The sequence below is a fragment of the Hippocampus comes genome, unplaced genomic scaffold (assembly GCF_001891065.2).
Source record: "Hippocampus comes isolate QL1 unplaced genomic scaffold, H_comes_QL1_v1.1 scaffold68, whole genome shotgun sequence".
Classification (NCBI taxonomy): domain Eukaryota; kingdom Metazoa; phylum Chordata; class Actinopteri; order Syngnathiformes; family Syngnathidae; genus Hippocampus; species Hippocampus comes.
Genome location: NW_017805625.1, coordinates 2,637,527 through 2,652,876, shown reverse-complemented (window position 1 = coordinate 2,652,876; position 15,350 = coordinate 2,637,527). Strand labels below are relative to the sequence as shown.

The 15,350-nt window shown below is 41.8% G+C and overlaps 2 protein-coding genes across 4 annotated transcripts; one reads left to right on the top strand and one right to left on the bottom strand.

Annotated features, from left to right (window-relative positions):
• Nucleotides 1-5,319: 5,319 nt before the first annotated feature.
• LOC109522584 (ATP-dependent RNA helicase DDX19B) lies at nt 5,320-12,098 on the top strand. Of its 3 annotated transcripts, none has more exons than XM_019881275.1 (12): nt 5,320-5,465; nt 5,947-5,986; nt 6,076-6,141; nt 6,424-6,559; nt 6,928-7,020; nt 7,555-7,657; nt 7,768-7,882; nt 7,975-8,152; nt 8,803-9,040; nt 9,272-9,434; nt 9,610-9,801; nt 10,260-12,098. In XM_019881275.1, the coding sequence occupies exons 1-12, from the start codon at nt 5,409-5,411 to the stop codon at nt 10,319-10,321; spliced, it is 1,443 nt and encodes a 480-aa protein (XP_019736834.1). In that variant the 5' UTR covers nt 5,320-5,408; the 3' UTR covers nt 10,322-12,098. The 3 variants fall into 3 exon arrangements, with proteins under 3 accessions (XP_019736834.1, XP_019736833.1, XP_019736830.1); XM_019881274.1 differs by having other exon boundaries at nt 6,073-6,141; XM_019881271.1 differs by having other exon boundaries at nt 6,055-6,141.
• A 29-nt stretch (nt 12,099-12,127) lies between these two features.
• Nucleotides 12,128-14,710, bottom strand: LOC109522585 (tRNA pseudouridine synthase-like 1). Its single transcript, XM_019881276.1, has 4 exons — nt 13,606-14,710; nt 13,346-13,400; nt 13,053-13,215; nt 12,128-12,219 (listed from the first exon to the last, which is right to left on the bottom strand). Exons 1-4 carry the CDS (start codon nt 13,755-13,757, stop codon nt 12,158-12,160), a joined length of 432 nt encoding a protein of 143 aa, XP_019736835.1. The 5' UTR covers nt 13,758-14,710; the 3' UTR covers nt 12,128-12,157.
• Nucleotides 14,711-15,350: the final 640 nt, after the last annotated feature.

Here is a 15,350-nt window from a genome sequence, read left to right as displayed (position 1 = left end):
CATTAGCTTCCTTTCCACCTCCTCTGACCTCTGGCATTGGGATCAAATATTTTCCCACTCATCAGGCCTCTCCTGGGAATTTAAAAGGGCGACAACTCACAGGAAACGGGCAGCAAGCTTAAAATCTTCCTGAATGTATCTCAGCAGCCTGTCTTTATTTGGAGATTAATTGATGTTAAGTCTGTTAGAATCCACTTTGCTTGCAGCTAAATTCATGATTGCCGATGACGTCAATCTTTTAACCATGGTGGCTATTAGATATCAATCCTTTTTTTTTTGTTTTCCATTTCTAAATCATTTTTAGCAAATTCTTGGCCTGGCGACATCGTCCTTGGGTGTTGTTTAAACAAGAGGGTAAGAATCCAAGTCCAGCAGATGGGACTGTCAGCACACAGCAATGAAAATGCGGAAGAGCAGCCAAAAGGATAAAAGAAGGGAACATGCCGCATTAACGTTAAACACTCCGGGTTTTTGTTTTTTTTTTTCGCAAGAAGAGAAGTGAAGAGACTAGGAAGTATAACGAGGCAGATTTGGAAGGAGATGAGCAGATAAGAGAGACATGGAGAGAAAAAGGGAAGAGCGAGAGAGAAAGAGAGAAAGAGAGAGAGAGAGAGAGAGAGAGAGAGAGAGAGAGAGAGAGAGAGAGTCAGTCTCAATGATGAAATGAATGCCAGGGAGAAACAGTTCAGACCTACCACCAGATGGTTTCTATAGCAACCACATCCCCAGTCTCTCACCCTCTCCATTTCTCTCTCTGCCTAGTTGCTCTATTGCCGCTTCACGTCCATGCTGGGAAACCAACGGCTGAGATGGAGCTTCATTTTGGCGCAGTGTTGTTTTTCAAACACAAAGAAACAACTTCATATAATTGCACTTATCACTCGTCCAATGTGCACTTTATTACAGTGCTTTTATTTTACAGTTTGCAGCCACTTGTGCTGCATCATACTGAGCGTTTCATTCTGTATTTCTCTTTGTCCATAGCTGGTGTGGCCAAAGTATTAGAAACATCCATTTGTGTGATCCCATGTACTTCCACATCTGCTGCAACCTACACCAAGAATAACAAATGTTTCTTTCACAGTATACGAATCAAAACTCAGTATTATTGTCTTTGAAAGTAGAACTACAGTTCTGCGCATTTGTACCTGATGCTGTGTATTCCAGGGTTCTGTTCTGACAACTAATTTCCATCTTTTGGAACCAGCAGTTTCCTCATGTGGTTTAGTTCATTTCCCAAATCATATTGGGCATGATGCATCACAGCGGCAGTGTGCACCAGAAATGGGGTCATGCAGAGTTCATCAATTAAAGAGACTTGCAGCCACTGAAAACAATGTTTTGTTTTGTTTTTCTCCCTTGGACTGTGTATCCCTTTAATAGAAACAAAGTCAGCCACATCATGCGTGAACATATTACAGTATGTGCTTCGGGTATCAGGTGTCTTTATATGCACATTGATAAAGCACTGTGAATCTCCCAACAGCAAGCTGATATCATCTGAACACACACACACACACACACACACACACACACACACACACACACACACACACACACACACACACACACACACACAGTGGGATAGACAACAAAGGGAAACGCTTCTGGGGCCCCTAGCTAATCTCTTTGGAGATAATTTTCAAAACAGAACAAAATGGTGGGCCATCTCGCTGTGGCGGAGTGGGTCTCCACAGGGCCCCCGGGGGCAGGATGGCATGTAACTGTGTACGCGTGCCTCGTGAATAAAAGATGCTGACCCAGATGGAATTTGGCCATTGGTTCTCTAATTTGTCCTACATATGTGATTGGCCCAGGCCCAAAAATCTAAATGTGATCATTCAGTAAAGTCCGAGAGTGGAATGGTCATCATTATGCTATCGTGTCATGGTGGCGTTTGTAAGCTTTTTTCTCCAAATTGACCTGTCCCTATAAAAAATAGGAATTACAGTGCAGGCTAATTTCAGTACTTAGACGGGTGACATATAAATCAAAACTATTTTTTTCTCTTTGCAAAGAGATTTTTTTATAGGTTTGTGGGTAGTTCTTTATTTCCTTTCCACAGTTATAATCACTTTTTCGGGATGATTTTTCATATTTGTGTTTTGACGTTATTTCATCTGAGAGAGTATCGGATGACCTTCCAAACCGAAATTACCCGTAGACCTTTTTAATGCATACATTCCCACAGAAATAAAATAGAAGAAGTATCAGAGGCAATACACAGCTCACTGATGCACTTCGGATTCCTGCCTCATGCCACCACTGGATTATGTGGGACCCAGCATAGAACATATCTCAGTGGGTCTTTGACCATGAATGAGCTGAGGGTGTTTTGTATCAACATTGTACTGAGCACCTCTACATTATTGATATGCAATTTGACTGCCCGCCATCAATAAATTATTAAGGAATTGAAAATTGTTCAGCCGTGGATCGACAGCCTTGGAGCTCTTTGGCCCTGATAAGATGAATGAGCACAGATGATTGATGATCAATGGAACTGAACTCCAAACTGCACTGAGAGAATGGAAAGTCTACCTAGCTAATCTTGTTTCACATTCTTCAAAAGGGCTCAGGGCTATTTTGTCCCGACTGTGCTTTACGTAACAATCCAGCTGTTTCCTCAATGAATGGGTCGATGAGAGTGAAATTTTCCTTGGAGGAAGAGAGAACACCGGTCCCAGAAGCTCCTCTTCTGGACAAACTTGGGACTAACGTCCCTTTTCCACAGTTTAGTACATAGTCAGCTCTACTTACTAGAGGCACACTTCCACTGGCAAAAACAGGAACTATCAGGTACAAATTCAACCAAAGTATATTGACCACGTGCTTTGAATTAAATTTAAACCACCGCTTGTCACTTATGAGCAGATTGATCATTGCTCTGTCATTGTTGTATGACTTATTAATACTAAGGATGCGCTATTTCACTTTTTTTCAGACAGGAAATAGATCTGAATTCAATGGGCTATGGCCTTTGCCATGATGTATACTTTTGGTGACTGTTTCGATTTAGATTTGTTTTGTTTCATATTTTCCATGTGTCCCTTTTTCCATCTGTCGCTCATTTGTGATCAAACCTATTCTCGTCAGCCCAGTTCCTTGTGCCAACCAATCAGCTCCCTCCAGCCACTCGTATCTTGTCCGGGTGTTCCGCGCTTTGTCAGTTGCTTGTATTGAGCTCCGTGGTTTCATTCAGTCTCGGTTGGTTCATTCGTTTCTGTGGTTGTCGCTGAAATGAGTCATGTTAATCATCCATACAGATTGCTTCGGTGGAAAGTTTCAATCGGAAAATTCTTAGTACCATGTTTCATTTTCATCTCCTCGATGGAATCCGTCAACAAGGTTGTTTTGCCGTTTGCATGCCAGTAATCAGGATCAAGTCAAAATATCAGGTATATTTTGGGACGGGGCGGTCTGCGTCGATTGAAACAAACATGTCATTTGACTTTTGTTTTTTTTTTTTAAACATGGACCCTTTTCCTTGCAAAGCATCGAATGAAATTCATCACTCTGCTATGCAGCTCCCTAAGGGGGCCATATTTCACGATATCTACGGATCACTATCCTGGTATACAGTATTAGATACCATCCATTGGCATTTTGATCGAGAGGTGGTAGAACAACGTGTACACAAAAGCTAGAGCTCAGACTCCAAAGCAGTAAAGCTGTCTCATCCCAATTGAAATTCCAACGTGCTGTCCACTCTGCACCATCAGCCTCTGTGGCTATAAGCCTCAGGAATACTAACCAGCAGTCAAGCACCTCCTTGCACTTCACCATGCATTCTCACTCCCCGACTCTGCCTACGATCTCTGTATACACCTGTTGACATGGCCATTGATGCATCAATTCCACACCCAAAAGCTGCTAAATTGAAATTCCACAAATGCAATATTAAGCGGAATGCCGTGTTTAGACTAGTGGGACCGCATTGCACAAAAGAAAATTTTGGAGTTGACTTTCCGTTTTAAAAATATTTCATTTTGTCATATTTATTTGCTCACTTACAAGGTCATACAAAAAGGAGTCTCACTCGTATGTTTCAAGTATGTACAGGATCCTTCCATTCATCCACTTTCCAATCAGCTTATCCTCACAAGGGTCGCCGGGGAGCTGGAACCTATCTCAGCGGTCTTTGAGCAGTAGGCGGGGGACATCCACACTCATACTCAAACCTAGGGACAATTAAGAGTGTTCAATCAGCCTGCCATGCATGTTTTTGGAATGTGGGAGGAAACCAGAGTGCCCAGAGAAAACCCATGCGGGCCCAGGGAGAACATGCAAACTCCACACAGGGAGGCCGGAGCTGGAATTGAACCCGGTACCTCTGCACTGTGAGATCGACGCGCAAACCACTGGACCACCTGGACGCTATGTACAGGATGACAAGTAAAAATATGAAACCATAAAAGCAAGATCAGAGCTACTGCATATGTGAACAATAATGCATTATATCCAGAAATCCAATTTCAAATGCTCCTTCGTAAAATGAATCGATTCATCCATTATCTGATCCGCTTATCCACAAGAGGGTCGGAGGCTAAAATGAGTCCTGACTTAGCAATTGCAAGTCCTTCTCTCTGTCTTTTCCAAATTGTCTGGAGAGCTCATATCTTACTTTTACTTGTTTCAGTTGCCATGGATACCTTGGACAAGGCATCTGATTGCATGCCACCATATAAACTCTCTTTCTCAAGTCTTTGACAAATTTGTCTGCAAAACCTATGTTCTAAGAAACTCAAGCATCATCATTCATACATGTTGTTGTGATGCACCTACTGACATTTGCTAAACACACACACACACACACGCACGCACGCACAACAAATGTGCTGTATGTGCAACACACAGCACAGGTGAAATTTCTTCCCTCTCAATTATAATAATAATAATAATAATAATAATAATAATAATAATTATTATTATTATTGATACAAAATACTGTACCCTACAGGTTTTGTATTGGTTCTAACAGTTCAATCTTTAAACACAACAGTGAGATATTATAAACCTGAACGGTTAAGGTTTAGGCTAAACCTTAACTCTTGGTCGAGGAGCCTTCTAACGTTAGTAATACCATTCCAATGATTTTTACCACCATAACAATGTTTTTTTATTTTATTTTATTTTTTTATAAAGACAAACTTTATTGAACAAGTCAGGAATCATAACAATGTTTGGAATGGTTTTTTTTTTTCCGGCGAAATCCAACTGGGAACATCGAATTGGTAGGAACGTTATTCCCTGCACTTCATTTCCACTCGGTTGACTGAGCCGTTGTACAATACTCTCCTGTCGGTATATGCAGAAGTAGTGTATTTTACTTTCCTGTCGCTCACAGTCTGAGGCCTTTTCACACTTTTGAGTTTTTGAAGTCATAACGACAAGGGGAGAAAAAAACGATGGCTTCGGACTCCTGGGCCCAGGCAGTGGACGAACAAGAGGCGGCGGCGGAATCAGTAAGTGTAAAAAGTGCTAGTTCATGTTGTGTTAGCCTTTAAGATGTTAAAAGACTCGGGCCTAGCACGGTTCAAAATGAATATTTACCTTTCGTCAATGCCCGACAATGTTTCAATAGAAGGCTGAGTGTTTGGCCGCGTCTCCAGACAATTCCTTAGCCAAAACGCAAGCGCTAACATGCGCCATATTAGCTGGAAAAGAAGGTGCTGCGTGCCTTGCGCGTTGCTAGCTTGAGCAGATGCTACTTTTAAGGTTAATTCATTGAGACAGCTTTAGCTGGCTGGCAAGTGAATGATGCAAGAGGTTCCAAAATAGCTAAGCTGAATAAGTACAAGCGTTGACTGCATCAGATTTGTGCTTACCAAGTTTTATGTTTCAGAGACACGTTTAACTCTGTAGCAGTTAAATCTGTAGCAATTGTCAAACAATTCCGTTAACGTGGTTTTGAAATCCATTGATGTGTAAATTGTTTTCCCACAGATTGGAAACCTTCAATTAAAAGACACGCCTGGAGAAAACGGTATGTTTACAGAGTTTCCAGACTTATTTTGAGTATGAATATGATATAATTTGATTTTGGTAATTTAGGAACATCTATACCTTCAGCAGGCGGTACTGTTGCAAAGTCAGGAGATAAGACTTCAGGAGACAAGACGACAGATGAAGATGAAAGTGGTGAGCTGGTGGGATCTTGTATTTGATAGATGGTTTTCTGCATTGCGCCACACTTCACATAATCTCACATGCTATATCATACACTCAGCACACCATGGACAACTTTAAAATGATCTCCGTTTACAACAAAGTTTACACATGAAGGGATAGTGTATTTGTGCAAGTTTGTCAAGATCAATATTATTCATATTTTCATGTTATGTATTGTCCTTCAGCTCACTAATAATTTCACCAAGCTTTAAAGCACAATTTCTAATTTGATTTTTTTTCTTTTGTGCGCAGAAGATAAAGCGGCCCAGTCGTTGCTGAACAAGTTGATCAGAAGTAATCTTGTCAACAACACAAATCAAGTTGAAGTGCTTCAAAAGGATCCCAACTCTCCACTGTACTCTGTCAAATCTTTTGAGGAGTTGCGACTGTAAGTGTATATACTTATAAAAATGCTACGCCACGACTGATTCCTTCCAGGTCGATGGAGTAGGAGCCATGTAAGGCATGTGCAGATACTTTTAGTTAAACACGGGTGACAATACGAATAAGGCCTTTCACACGGCACATAGCCTAGCGAAGCACACTGTCGACTCACTCATTCCTTGGATATGTGCTGCATTGGTGGTTGCCGCAGCGGCGGACGCACTCCTGTTGGGGGAAAATAAATTGTTTCACAGTTATGCGAAAGTTGGGTGGAAGTGCAGAACGGCTGGATTGTCATTGCAGTAATGTTTTATTCTTGTATTCCTGCACCAAACTTGATCAATTGACCAAAGATGTTTGTTGTATGTGCAGTAAACCACAGCTCCTCCAGGGTGTCTATGGCATGGGTTTTAACCGGCCCTCCAAAATCCAGGAAACTGCCTTACCCATGATGCTCGCTGAACCGTGAGTATGCTGTACATTGACTGTGCTTCACTACCTTTCTGAACTAAGTACCGTGAAGTCCTGTGTATAATACACTCCCACTCCCAAATCAACCAGATATATATTTTTTCCCCTGAACCCGTGTCTACAATACCCTGATTTGCTGTTATCATCTGGTTACATTTGTGGAAATAGGGGTTTTTAATGCTTCCATAACAATCATGCGATACACAATAAAACATGATGGTTGAAAGTTGCCATCTTTTTCACTCTCTTGGTCAAGCTCCCTCCTTCACTTGCACCGCTTCTGTTTTGAAGACAGTGACACGTCTAAACATGATGAACATGTTTTGTATCATATGAACACCCGTTAATATGAGAAAGAGAGAGTGAGAGCGTGAGAGAGATGAATAAATACCGATTTGGTATAATTTTAGGGGGCAAATGTGTACTATGTATGGTTCTTTAGAGTATACACTGATGACACAAACTAACTACTTGCAACTTGAGGTTGTGTTACACCGTCTGTTTCCACCCATCCCCCTCCCCATTTAGTCCACAGAATCTGATTGCCCAGTCTCAGTCAGGAACAGGAAAAACCGCTGCCTTTGTCCTCGCCATGCTCAGCCATGTCAATCCTGACAACAAATATCCCCAGGTTATTATTATTTTTTTAAAATTAATATCAGCAGTCTTCTAGATGGGTTTAGTCCCAGCACTGAATGAGCCGTCTAAATCCCTTGCTTCTCTTCTTTCTTCTCCCATCAGTGCTTGTGTTTGTCACCTACCTATGAACTGGCGCTTCAGACCGGCAAAGTGATTGAGCAGATGGGCAAAAACTACCCTGAAGTCAAATTAGTTTATGCCATACGAGGAAATAGGCGTGAGTCTTTGCCCGCTCTACATGTCATATTGGGTGCCATCTTGAATATCTGGCGTGTTTTGTGTTGACAAGTTTCCCTCAAAACGTTCCAGTGCAACGAGGTGTGAAGCTTCAGGAACAGATCGTCATTGGCACGCCCGGCACCATGCTGGACTGGTGCAGCAAGTTGAAGTTCATCGACCCCGAGAAGATTCGGGTGTTCGTGCTGGATGAGGCTGATGTCATGATCGCAACGCAGGGTCACAAAGACCAAAGTATCCGCATCCAGAGGTGAAAGTGAATGTTTAAAAAAATAAATAAAGCTCCCTGTTCTCCTGAAATAATGGTTAAAAAAACTCATTCGACCTACAGCATCATGAAGTGGTGTCATGTGAAATCTTAGAATTTCAATGAGTTTGTTTTACCATTTGAACAGGAGAAAAAGAAAAAAAAAAACAATCACCTTTTTATATCACACTTGAGCCTGCTTACTGCACAGCCACAAGCTGTTTTTTTCCTTTCTGCAATGGAAGTATCAGTAAGTTTATTCCTCCGTTGCCTTCAATTAACAACATTGGTAATGGGTTGATTGTGCCCCTTTTAAAAGCCTATCGTGAACCCCTGCTAGGGTGATGGATTGTTGCGAATAATTGACATGACATTGCCTGGAGATGCTCAAGATGGCAGCAAAGATTTTTTTCTGTCTAAATGAAGGTCCTCTTCTTGGTGAGCACCAAGATGGTGCCAAAGCAATATTAGTGAATGAGTTCAGCATATAATAGGGAATATGTCCCCACCTTAAAATGTGCAGTTAGTTGAATTCTAAAGTTCCAAACCCTGAAGATGTATGTGTAAACTGTATTATGTCTCCATTTTGATTTTGAGTTCTCACTCTACTTTTCAAAGGATGCTTATGCTCAATTTGTTTCCTTGCCACGCAGGATGCTGCCCAAAAACTGCCAGATGTTGCTGTTCTCAGCCACGTTTGAGGAGACTGTGTGGGACTTTGCCAGGCGCATCGTGCCCGACCCAAATATCATCAAATTAAAAAGAGAGGAGGAGACGCTGGATACTATCAAACAGTACTATGTGCTGTGTAACAGCAAGGAGGAAAAGTTTGAAGCCCTGTGCAACATCTATGGTGCCATCACCATAGCCCAGGCTATGATTTTCTGCCACGTGAGAATCTCCCCTTCCTCAAGAACTTTCCAATTGATACAGATTATGAATGGTGTAATATTTTTCCTTGGAAACATTATGAAGTTTGGGCAGAGTTTAAAGAACCTTATTAAGAGTGGAGTCAGTTTAAGCAAAATAGTGTCTTTTTCCACATAAAGAAAAAATGTCTTGTTCCGTAAGTGTCAGGCTGGTATATGAATTGATGACTCTGCTTTCCTCTGTGCGATCCAGACAAGGAAGACCGCAGGCTGGCTGGCGGGGGAGCTTTCCAAAGAGAACCACCAGGTGGCGCTACTCAGTGGGGAGATGCAAGTGGAGCAGAGGGCCGCAGTCATTGAACGCTTTCGAGATGGAAAGGAGAAGGTCCTTGTCACCACAAATGTCTGTGCCAGAGGTGAGGCACACATGCAAAACAAATTGAACATATTGGAACCCTCCTTTCACACTGTACTGTTAAAAAAAAAAAAAAGAACAAGCAAAACAAAAATATCTGGATTTAAGTTGGACATATGTCACAAAATTGAGATGGGATCTTAAGTAGTTTTCTGTCTGTGCTTGCCGTACACCAGGAATTGATGTGGAGCAGGTATCAGTGGTGATCAATTTCGACCTGCCAGTAGACCAGGACGGTAACCCAGACAATGAGACATACCTGCACAGGATTGGCCGCACGGGTCGGTTCGGTAAAAGAGGGTTGGCCATCAACATGGTGGACAGCAGAATGAGTATGAACATCCTTAACAGGATCCAGGATCATTTTAGTAAGTATTTATTACTCTTTCTGTCATGTATCGCCTGTTGATCCAGTTGTCAAGATGGTTTACATGGAGGATAATCGGCCCGATTTCAGCCCTGAATCGCCCCTGCTGACAATCATAGGTCAGGCTCAATTCTCATAAAGGCTCCAAAGATAATCTTCGGTACGGAACGTTCGAAACAGTTGTACCTGCGATTTATTTTTTTTCTTTCTCGTCACGTGGGGTCTCTCAGAGTTTGGAAGTCAGCTGACAATTTTAAAATCTTGCCGTGTGAACCAGGCTTTAATAAAGGGCAGTTGACTTATTTTTATAGTTATTTTTGTTTTTGACCGTCTTTGTTCATCACAGTGCACAATACTAATAAGACTGTGCAAAAATAACACGGATAATATCCACACAGGTCCATGCATTTTTATTACAAGCCCCACTAACTTTTTTTTTTTTTTTTTTTACCTCCCCAGATAAGAAAATTGAAAAACTAGACACACACGACCTGGATGAAATTGAGAAAATCGCCAACTAAAAGACGAGCGTGCTGATGAAGTGGACGCCAGCCAGACTTGCTGTCTGTGCTCTGCAAGGACTGTACGCTTCTTGACGCTGTCTTTTTTAAGTTTGTATTTTGTTTTAAGCCGTTGGGGGTGGGAAAAAAAGAGCAAAACCACATACACTGCACGTTTACACACACGTAATGAACTTCAGTCTGTGGAACATACCCCATTTTACTCTTTTTACTTCATGAAATAAAGTTTGAGTTTGTAATGCTGAAAAAAAAGCAACTCGCCTTGTACACATGATACTACCGATAGACTCTGAAAACCCGATTTGATTCTGCTGTTCATTCATATATATATACATATATATATATGAACAGGTTCGATGAATGTATCCTCTTTAGGTCATTACAGCACTGACAGTCTGTAAAAAGGGTGAAGTTGGGTATGGTGCTGCTGTTGAATGCTAGTGCGCCGTTTCGGATGATGACTGTGATGGATGGATTTAAGGGTCTATGCAAATTTAGTGAATACCTGTGTTCACATAACAGAAATGAATCCCATATGAACCTCAACTTTAGTTTCAGGGTGTGGAGCCAAATGCCAAAACGGCTGCCAATGGAGATGGCACACTATTAAGTCCTCAACATATGAACATTTTAGATTATTCTGGGTTCTGCCCAGTTGAGCATCTCACACAATTTTATTTTGAGTATTAAGGCTGCTCAGCTGTAACATGTCATTGTTTTTAAACGTTTGTCACATGATGCTCAAGTTTCTCTCCAGATTTCGACTGTTCAGGTCCGATGTCATTTTGTCTCGCAATCGCCTCAATCATGGTTGGACTTGTGCTCCATTTCATTATTCTTCACACAAACTGCAAAGTTTTCAATGATTGTGCGTGAGTTAAATACACAAAAGCCTTCCTCAAGTGCATTATGTATACATATGGTTTTATTGAGAATGCAAAATATTGGACTTAACATGCTGAACGACACTTGAAATTTTTATCTATTGAACTCTTAAACCAAATGCTGAATTGACTTGAGGACCTATGCCAATCAGATTTACTGTGTTACAACACGGTCGCATGATACGACGACGGGTGTACACATTTAAAACTCTTTGGAACAAATTGTGTGACTGATTTATTGATAATGTCACTTCTGAGAAGTGCAAAAAAAAAACATTCCTCATGAGGTTCAACTTTGACTGTCGCGACATTTGAGAGAGAGGAAAAAAAAAGATTGGCTGTGTGTCCTTTGGTGACTGTTTTAACTTTTGAGATCAGTCCTCTGGGGCATTAAACCACAGAGAATGGTCAGTTTGAACCTTGAACAAACCTCATTTGGTCCCCACTGGCACGACAAGACCGGTGGCGGTGGTACACTTTTAGTCATGGACTATTTGCAGAAAATATATTTGGTGCAGCCAAATTCAAGGCTTGCAACTGAGTGATAAATATCCACATGGATCATCTGTGCGAACAAAAGCGTATGCGGCTTCATTTGGATGCACAGTATACATAGTGGACGTGTGTGCACTTTCTATGTGGTCTACCACTATTTCGACGCACACACAGCAGTTACACTCCACATGTTGTAAACCTTGTTTGATATAAAAAGCTACTCTGTGTTAATGTACACACAGTAAGTAGTCGTAAAAAGTAACGTGCTTAGAACAAGGTAGGCTCAATGTGGGTTGGTGTTTGGTCGATAAGCTGAGCTGCGTTCGCGGACACCGTTATGTATTTGTTGGAATAAAAATGTGTAGGTGGTCCTCTGTTTGCAGTGTCCAATGTGTCATTTGAAAGACCCAGTATTAACTAGAAAGGGTTAAATAAAACATTTTTAATACACGGACGTTCACATTTGAGTTTGTGCATCACTCGAGTCTCCAGTTGAGGTTGGCGGTGACGGCAGCAGATCTGATGGAAGACGCAAAATAGAGCTTGCTTAGTAATTAACAGAAGCAACGTCAACACGACATCACATAAAAGATGGCGCTAAGGTGCATCTTCACAATCTGATACGGTCAAAAAGTGCAACAATGGTGCAGTCATGATAAGCATAACTACAAGATAGTTTACAGTTGTTGCCAAAAATCTTGGTTCAACTAGAGCAGGCACGGGCAAACATTTGGGCTCAAGGACACATTGGTTTTAGGGAACCATGTTTATTTTAATAACTCATTTTTTAAAATGTATTTCATTGGGCAGTTATTCCTGCAATGTAGAAGGTGCAATCTGTCTGTTTATTTGACTAATATTTTTTTCATTTGCAATCAATTAAAATAGGATAAAATAATTCCAAATATATCCATTTTATTTCACCAATTTGAGGAACAAATGAATGTAACAAATGTTACAAGACTCCACAAAATCACAGCTATTTTTGGCGATAAGGCTAACATTATTCTTCACGGTTGCCACAGCACAAGCCAAGGTTACTGGTGAGTACAGACCATCCCTTGTTTCTTAGTTTTATTGTGCAGCTAACTTCTTTTCACACTTCTAACAGGTGCAGATGCTGTAAAGCGATGAGATGAAGGCAGAGCTGCCTTCAGCAAGACTTCCTCTCTTTAAAGTCATCAAAGGGTACGTTGCCTGTACAATTCTTTTGTTTGGCCAACGGTTTAAGCCCATAAAGGATTAATTAAATTCTACCTGATTTATATGAAAAAAAAAAACATTGAAATTATAGTGAAATAAAACATGTGACACAACGACTCAACTGTTTTGTTTGTTCCATCCTCACTTACCTGACTCTCTGTAATCCACCCTGGTGAGGAAGAGGCCGCGGGCTGGAGCAACGACATTGTGTGGATAAGCGAGAGAGTCTCGAGACTCCAGGATGTCTTTCAGCTTGGTAAGTGAGATCCTTCCCTGGCCCACGGCCACGAGGGCTCCCGTCATTCTTCGCACCTGAAACAACAACAACAACGTGGCTTGATTAGGGATCTTTGCACACAATCAAAAAGAAATAATGCGGCACGCCTTTCTGCTTTCTACCTCTTTGGAAGCCAAACCAGCAGCAGAACATTATAGAACATACCTGCTTGTAGAGAAAAGATTTGCTTTGAAAAGTCAACTCCCAGAATGGAATTTCTCTGCAAGACACACATGGAAACATCTAAAATGATTCCATTTGCAAATGCCTTGTCCGCCAAGTTGTAAAGGCAAATAAATATCTTCAGTGCTTCTTTAATTAGGTTGTATAATTTCCCCCTTGGGTGGGCAGGCCTTTTATTCTTTTATCATATTATGTTGCCTTTTCATAGTTAAAAAAAAAAAAAATCTTTCAATCCTGTTTACCTGTGGAAGTGCTCACATACAAACGCTCTTCCTGGCTGTATGCTGGCGACATCAAGCGTCTTCACTGGGTTTCTAAAAGGCATGTCGGAGTTAACTGCCCTGAAGCTGCTGAAGTCGTGAGTTCCGACCAACATGGCTGCTGCCTCCCTCATGGCCTCCACATCGAGCTCCCTGACAACAAACGCACTGTGTGACTAAAGGCACAGTTCAATGGAATTCTTTTGAAACAAGTGGAGCAGCAAACAAATAAAAAACGCACCAAAAGCTAATACTTTTCATGCTGACTGAACTGAGGCGTGAGGTTAGAGGCACGTTGTTCCACCAATTTATATTCAAAGGCGTCCCCTTTTTATTTTTCAATAAGTACATGACTTAACTTCAGGACCATTTAACTTGAACGGTTCACTTGTAGATGTGTGAAATGAAACACATTTTAGACTCCCATGTTCCATTCATAGCAGTGGAATAATTCATTGGTGAACTTGCACATATTTCTGAGTCATAACGCCACGTGAGCGCATCGAGTATGCCAAAGCGAGGGTTGATCAGGGGGGAGAGGGAGAGAGGTGGCGCCTGCTTTCCCCCCCAACAAGCTAATGTCAGCTGAGCTCTCAAATATGATCCGATAGAAAGAGAGAGCGGAACACAGCGGGCAGCGGAGAATGAAGGGAATGTCTCGCTAATTAAAAGCATGACGCCTTCATTTAAAATCTGGAAAATGAGAGTTGGTCCAAAATGAAGGAGGTGGAAAACGTGATCATCATTGACACTCTGGCTAAGCATGTGAAAGGAAGTGCTTCGTGGCATCAGAGCCGATTCACATGTTCCACCGGGGGTCATCCGACACCAAGTGTAAACATTAAAAGGATTGTTTGAACCAACATGAATTCGTACGGCTACATCGCCTTAAAGGCGACAAGTACATCATCGTGCGAGTAAACACTGACTCACATTTTCAACTGTGACGTGAAGACTGAGCAAATCCATGTCGGCATCTAACAGGCATATTTTAACATCAAAACTGCATTTTCTTCTCGGTTAAATGAATAATAAATAGGTAATCATATATCTGCACTTAGTTACAATTCAAACCAGAACTAGTCAACTTCAATGATGCCTCCATGTAGTGTAGAGGTGCGGGCGGGCAATGCGGAGTGATGAGGAAGGAGTCGATCAAGCGGGAGGGCGGGGTTGCTTATGGGCGCAAGGATGAGGCGGATGCTGAAAATGTGAGCAAAAGAAAGAATGGAGGGAGGCAAAGCAGGGGAAGACTGATCGGGAGAGAGAGAGGGTGACGTGTGGGTGTTGCTCTGCATGCGTATGAGCCCGCAGCTTATCTTGGCCTACTTTCTCCCTCTCCCAAAAAAAAAAAAAGACAAATGCTCATACAGTATGTACTCCCTAAAATGCGTTCCTTCATGCTCCTCCTTCCAATTCCAGCCAAGATAACATCCTGTAAGCAGAGAATCTCTTCCAAAAGCATTCTTCTCTCTTCCCCCCTTTCTCGCCTCAACATCCATCGTTTCCCACATCTCTTGCCTGTCCTTTGTTTGTTTTTGGGACGTCGGCTCAGAAAACATTTGACTTGAGTTGACTGGCCCTAATTTGCAGTTGCGACTGAGCACATGTGGATTATTCATGTGTCTAACATGCCATTGTTTCTGCAAGGCTTGTTCGGAGCATATTGAGGGGGGGCTTGTGTGTGTGTGTGTGTGTGTGTGTGTGTGTGTGTAGTCTGAGCTCAG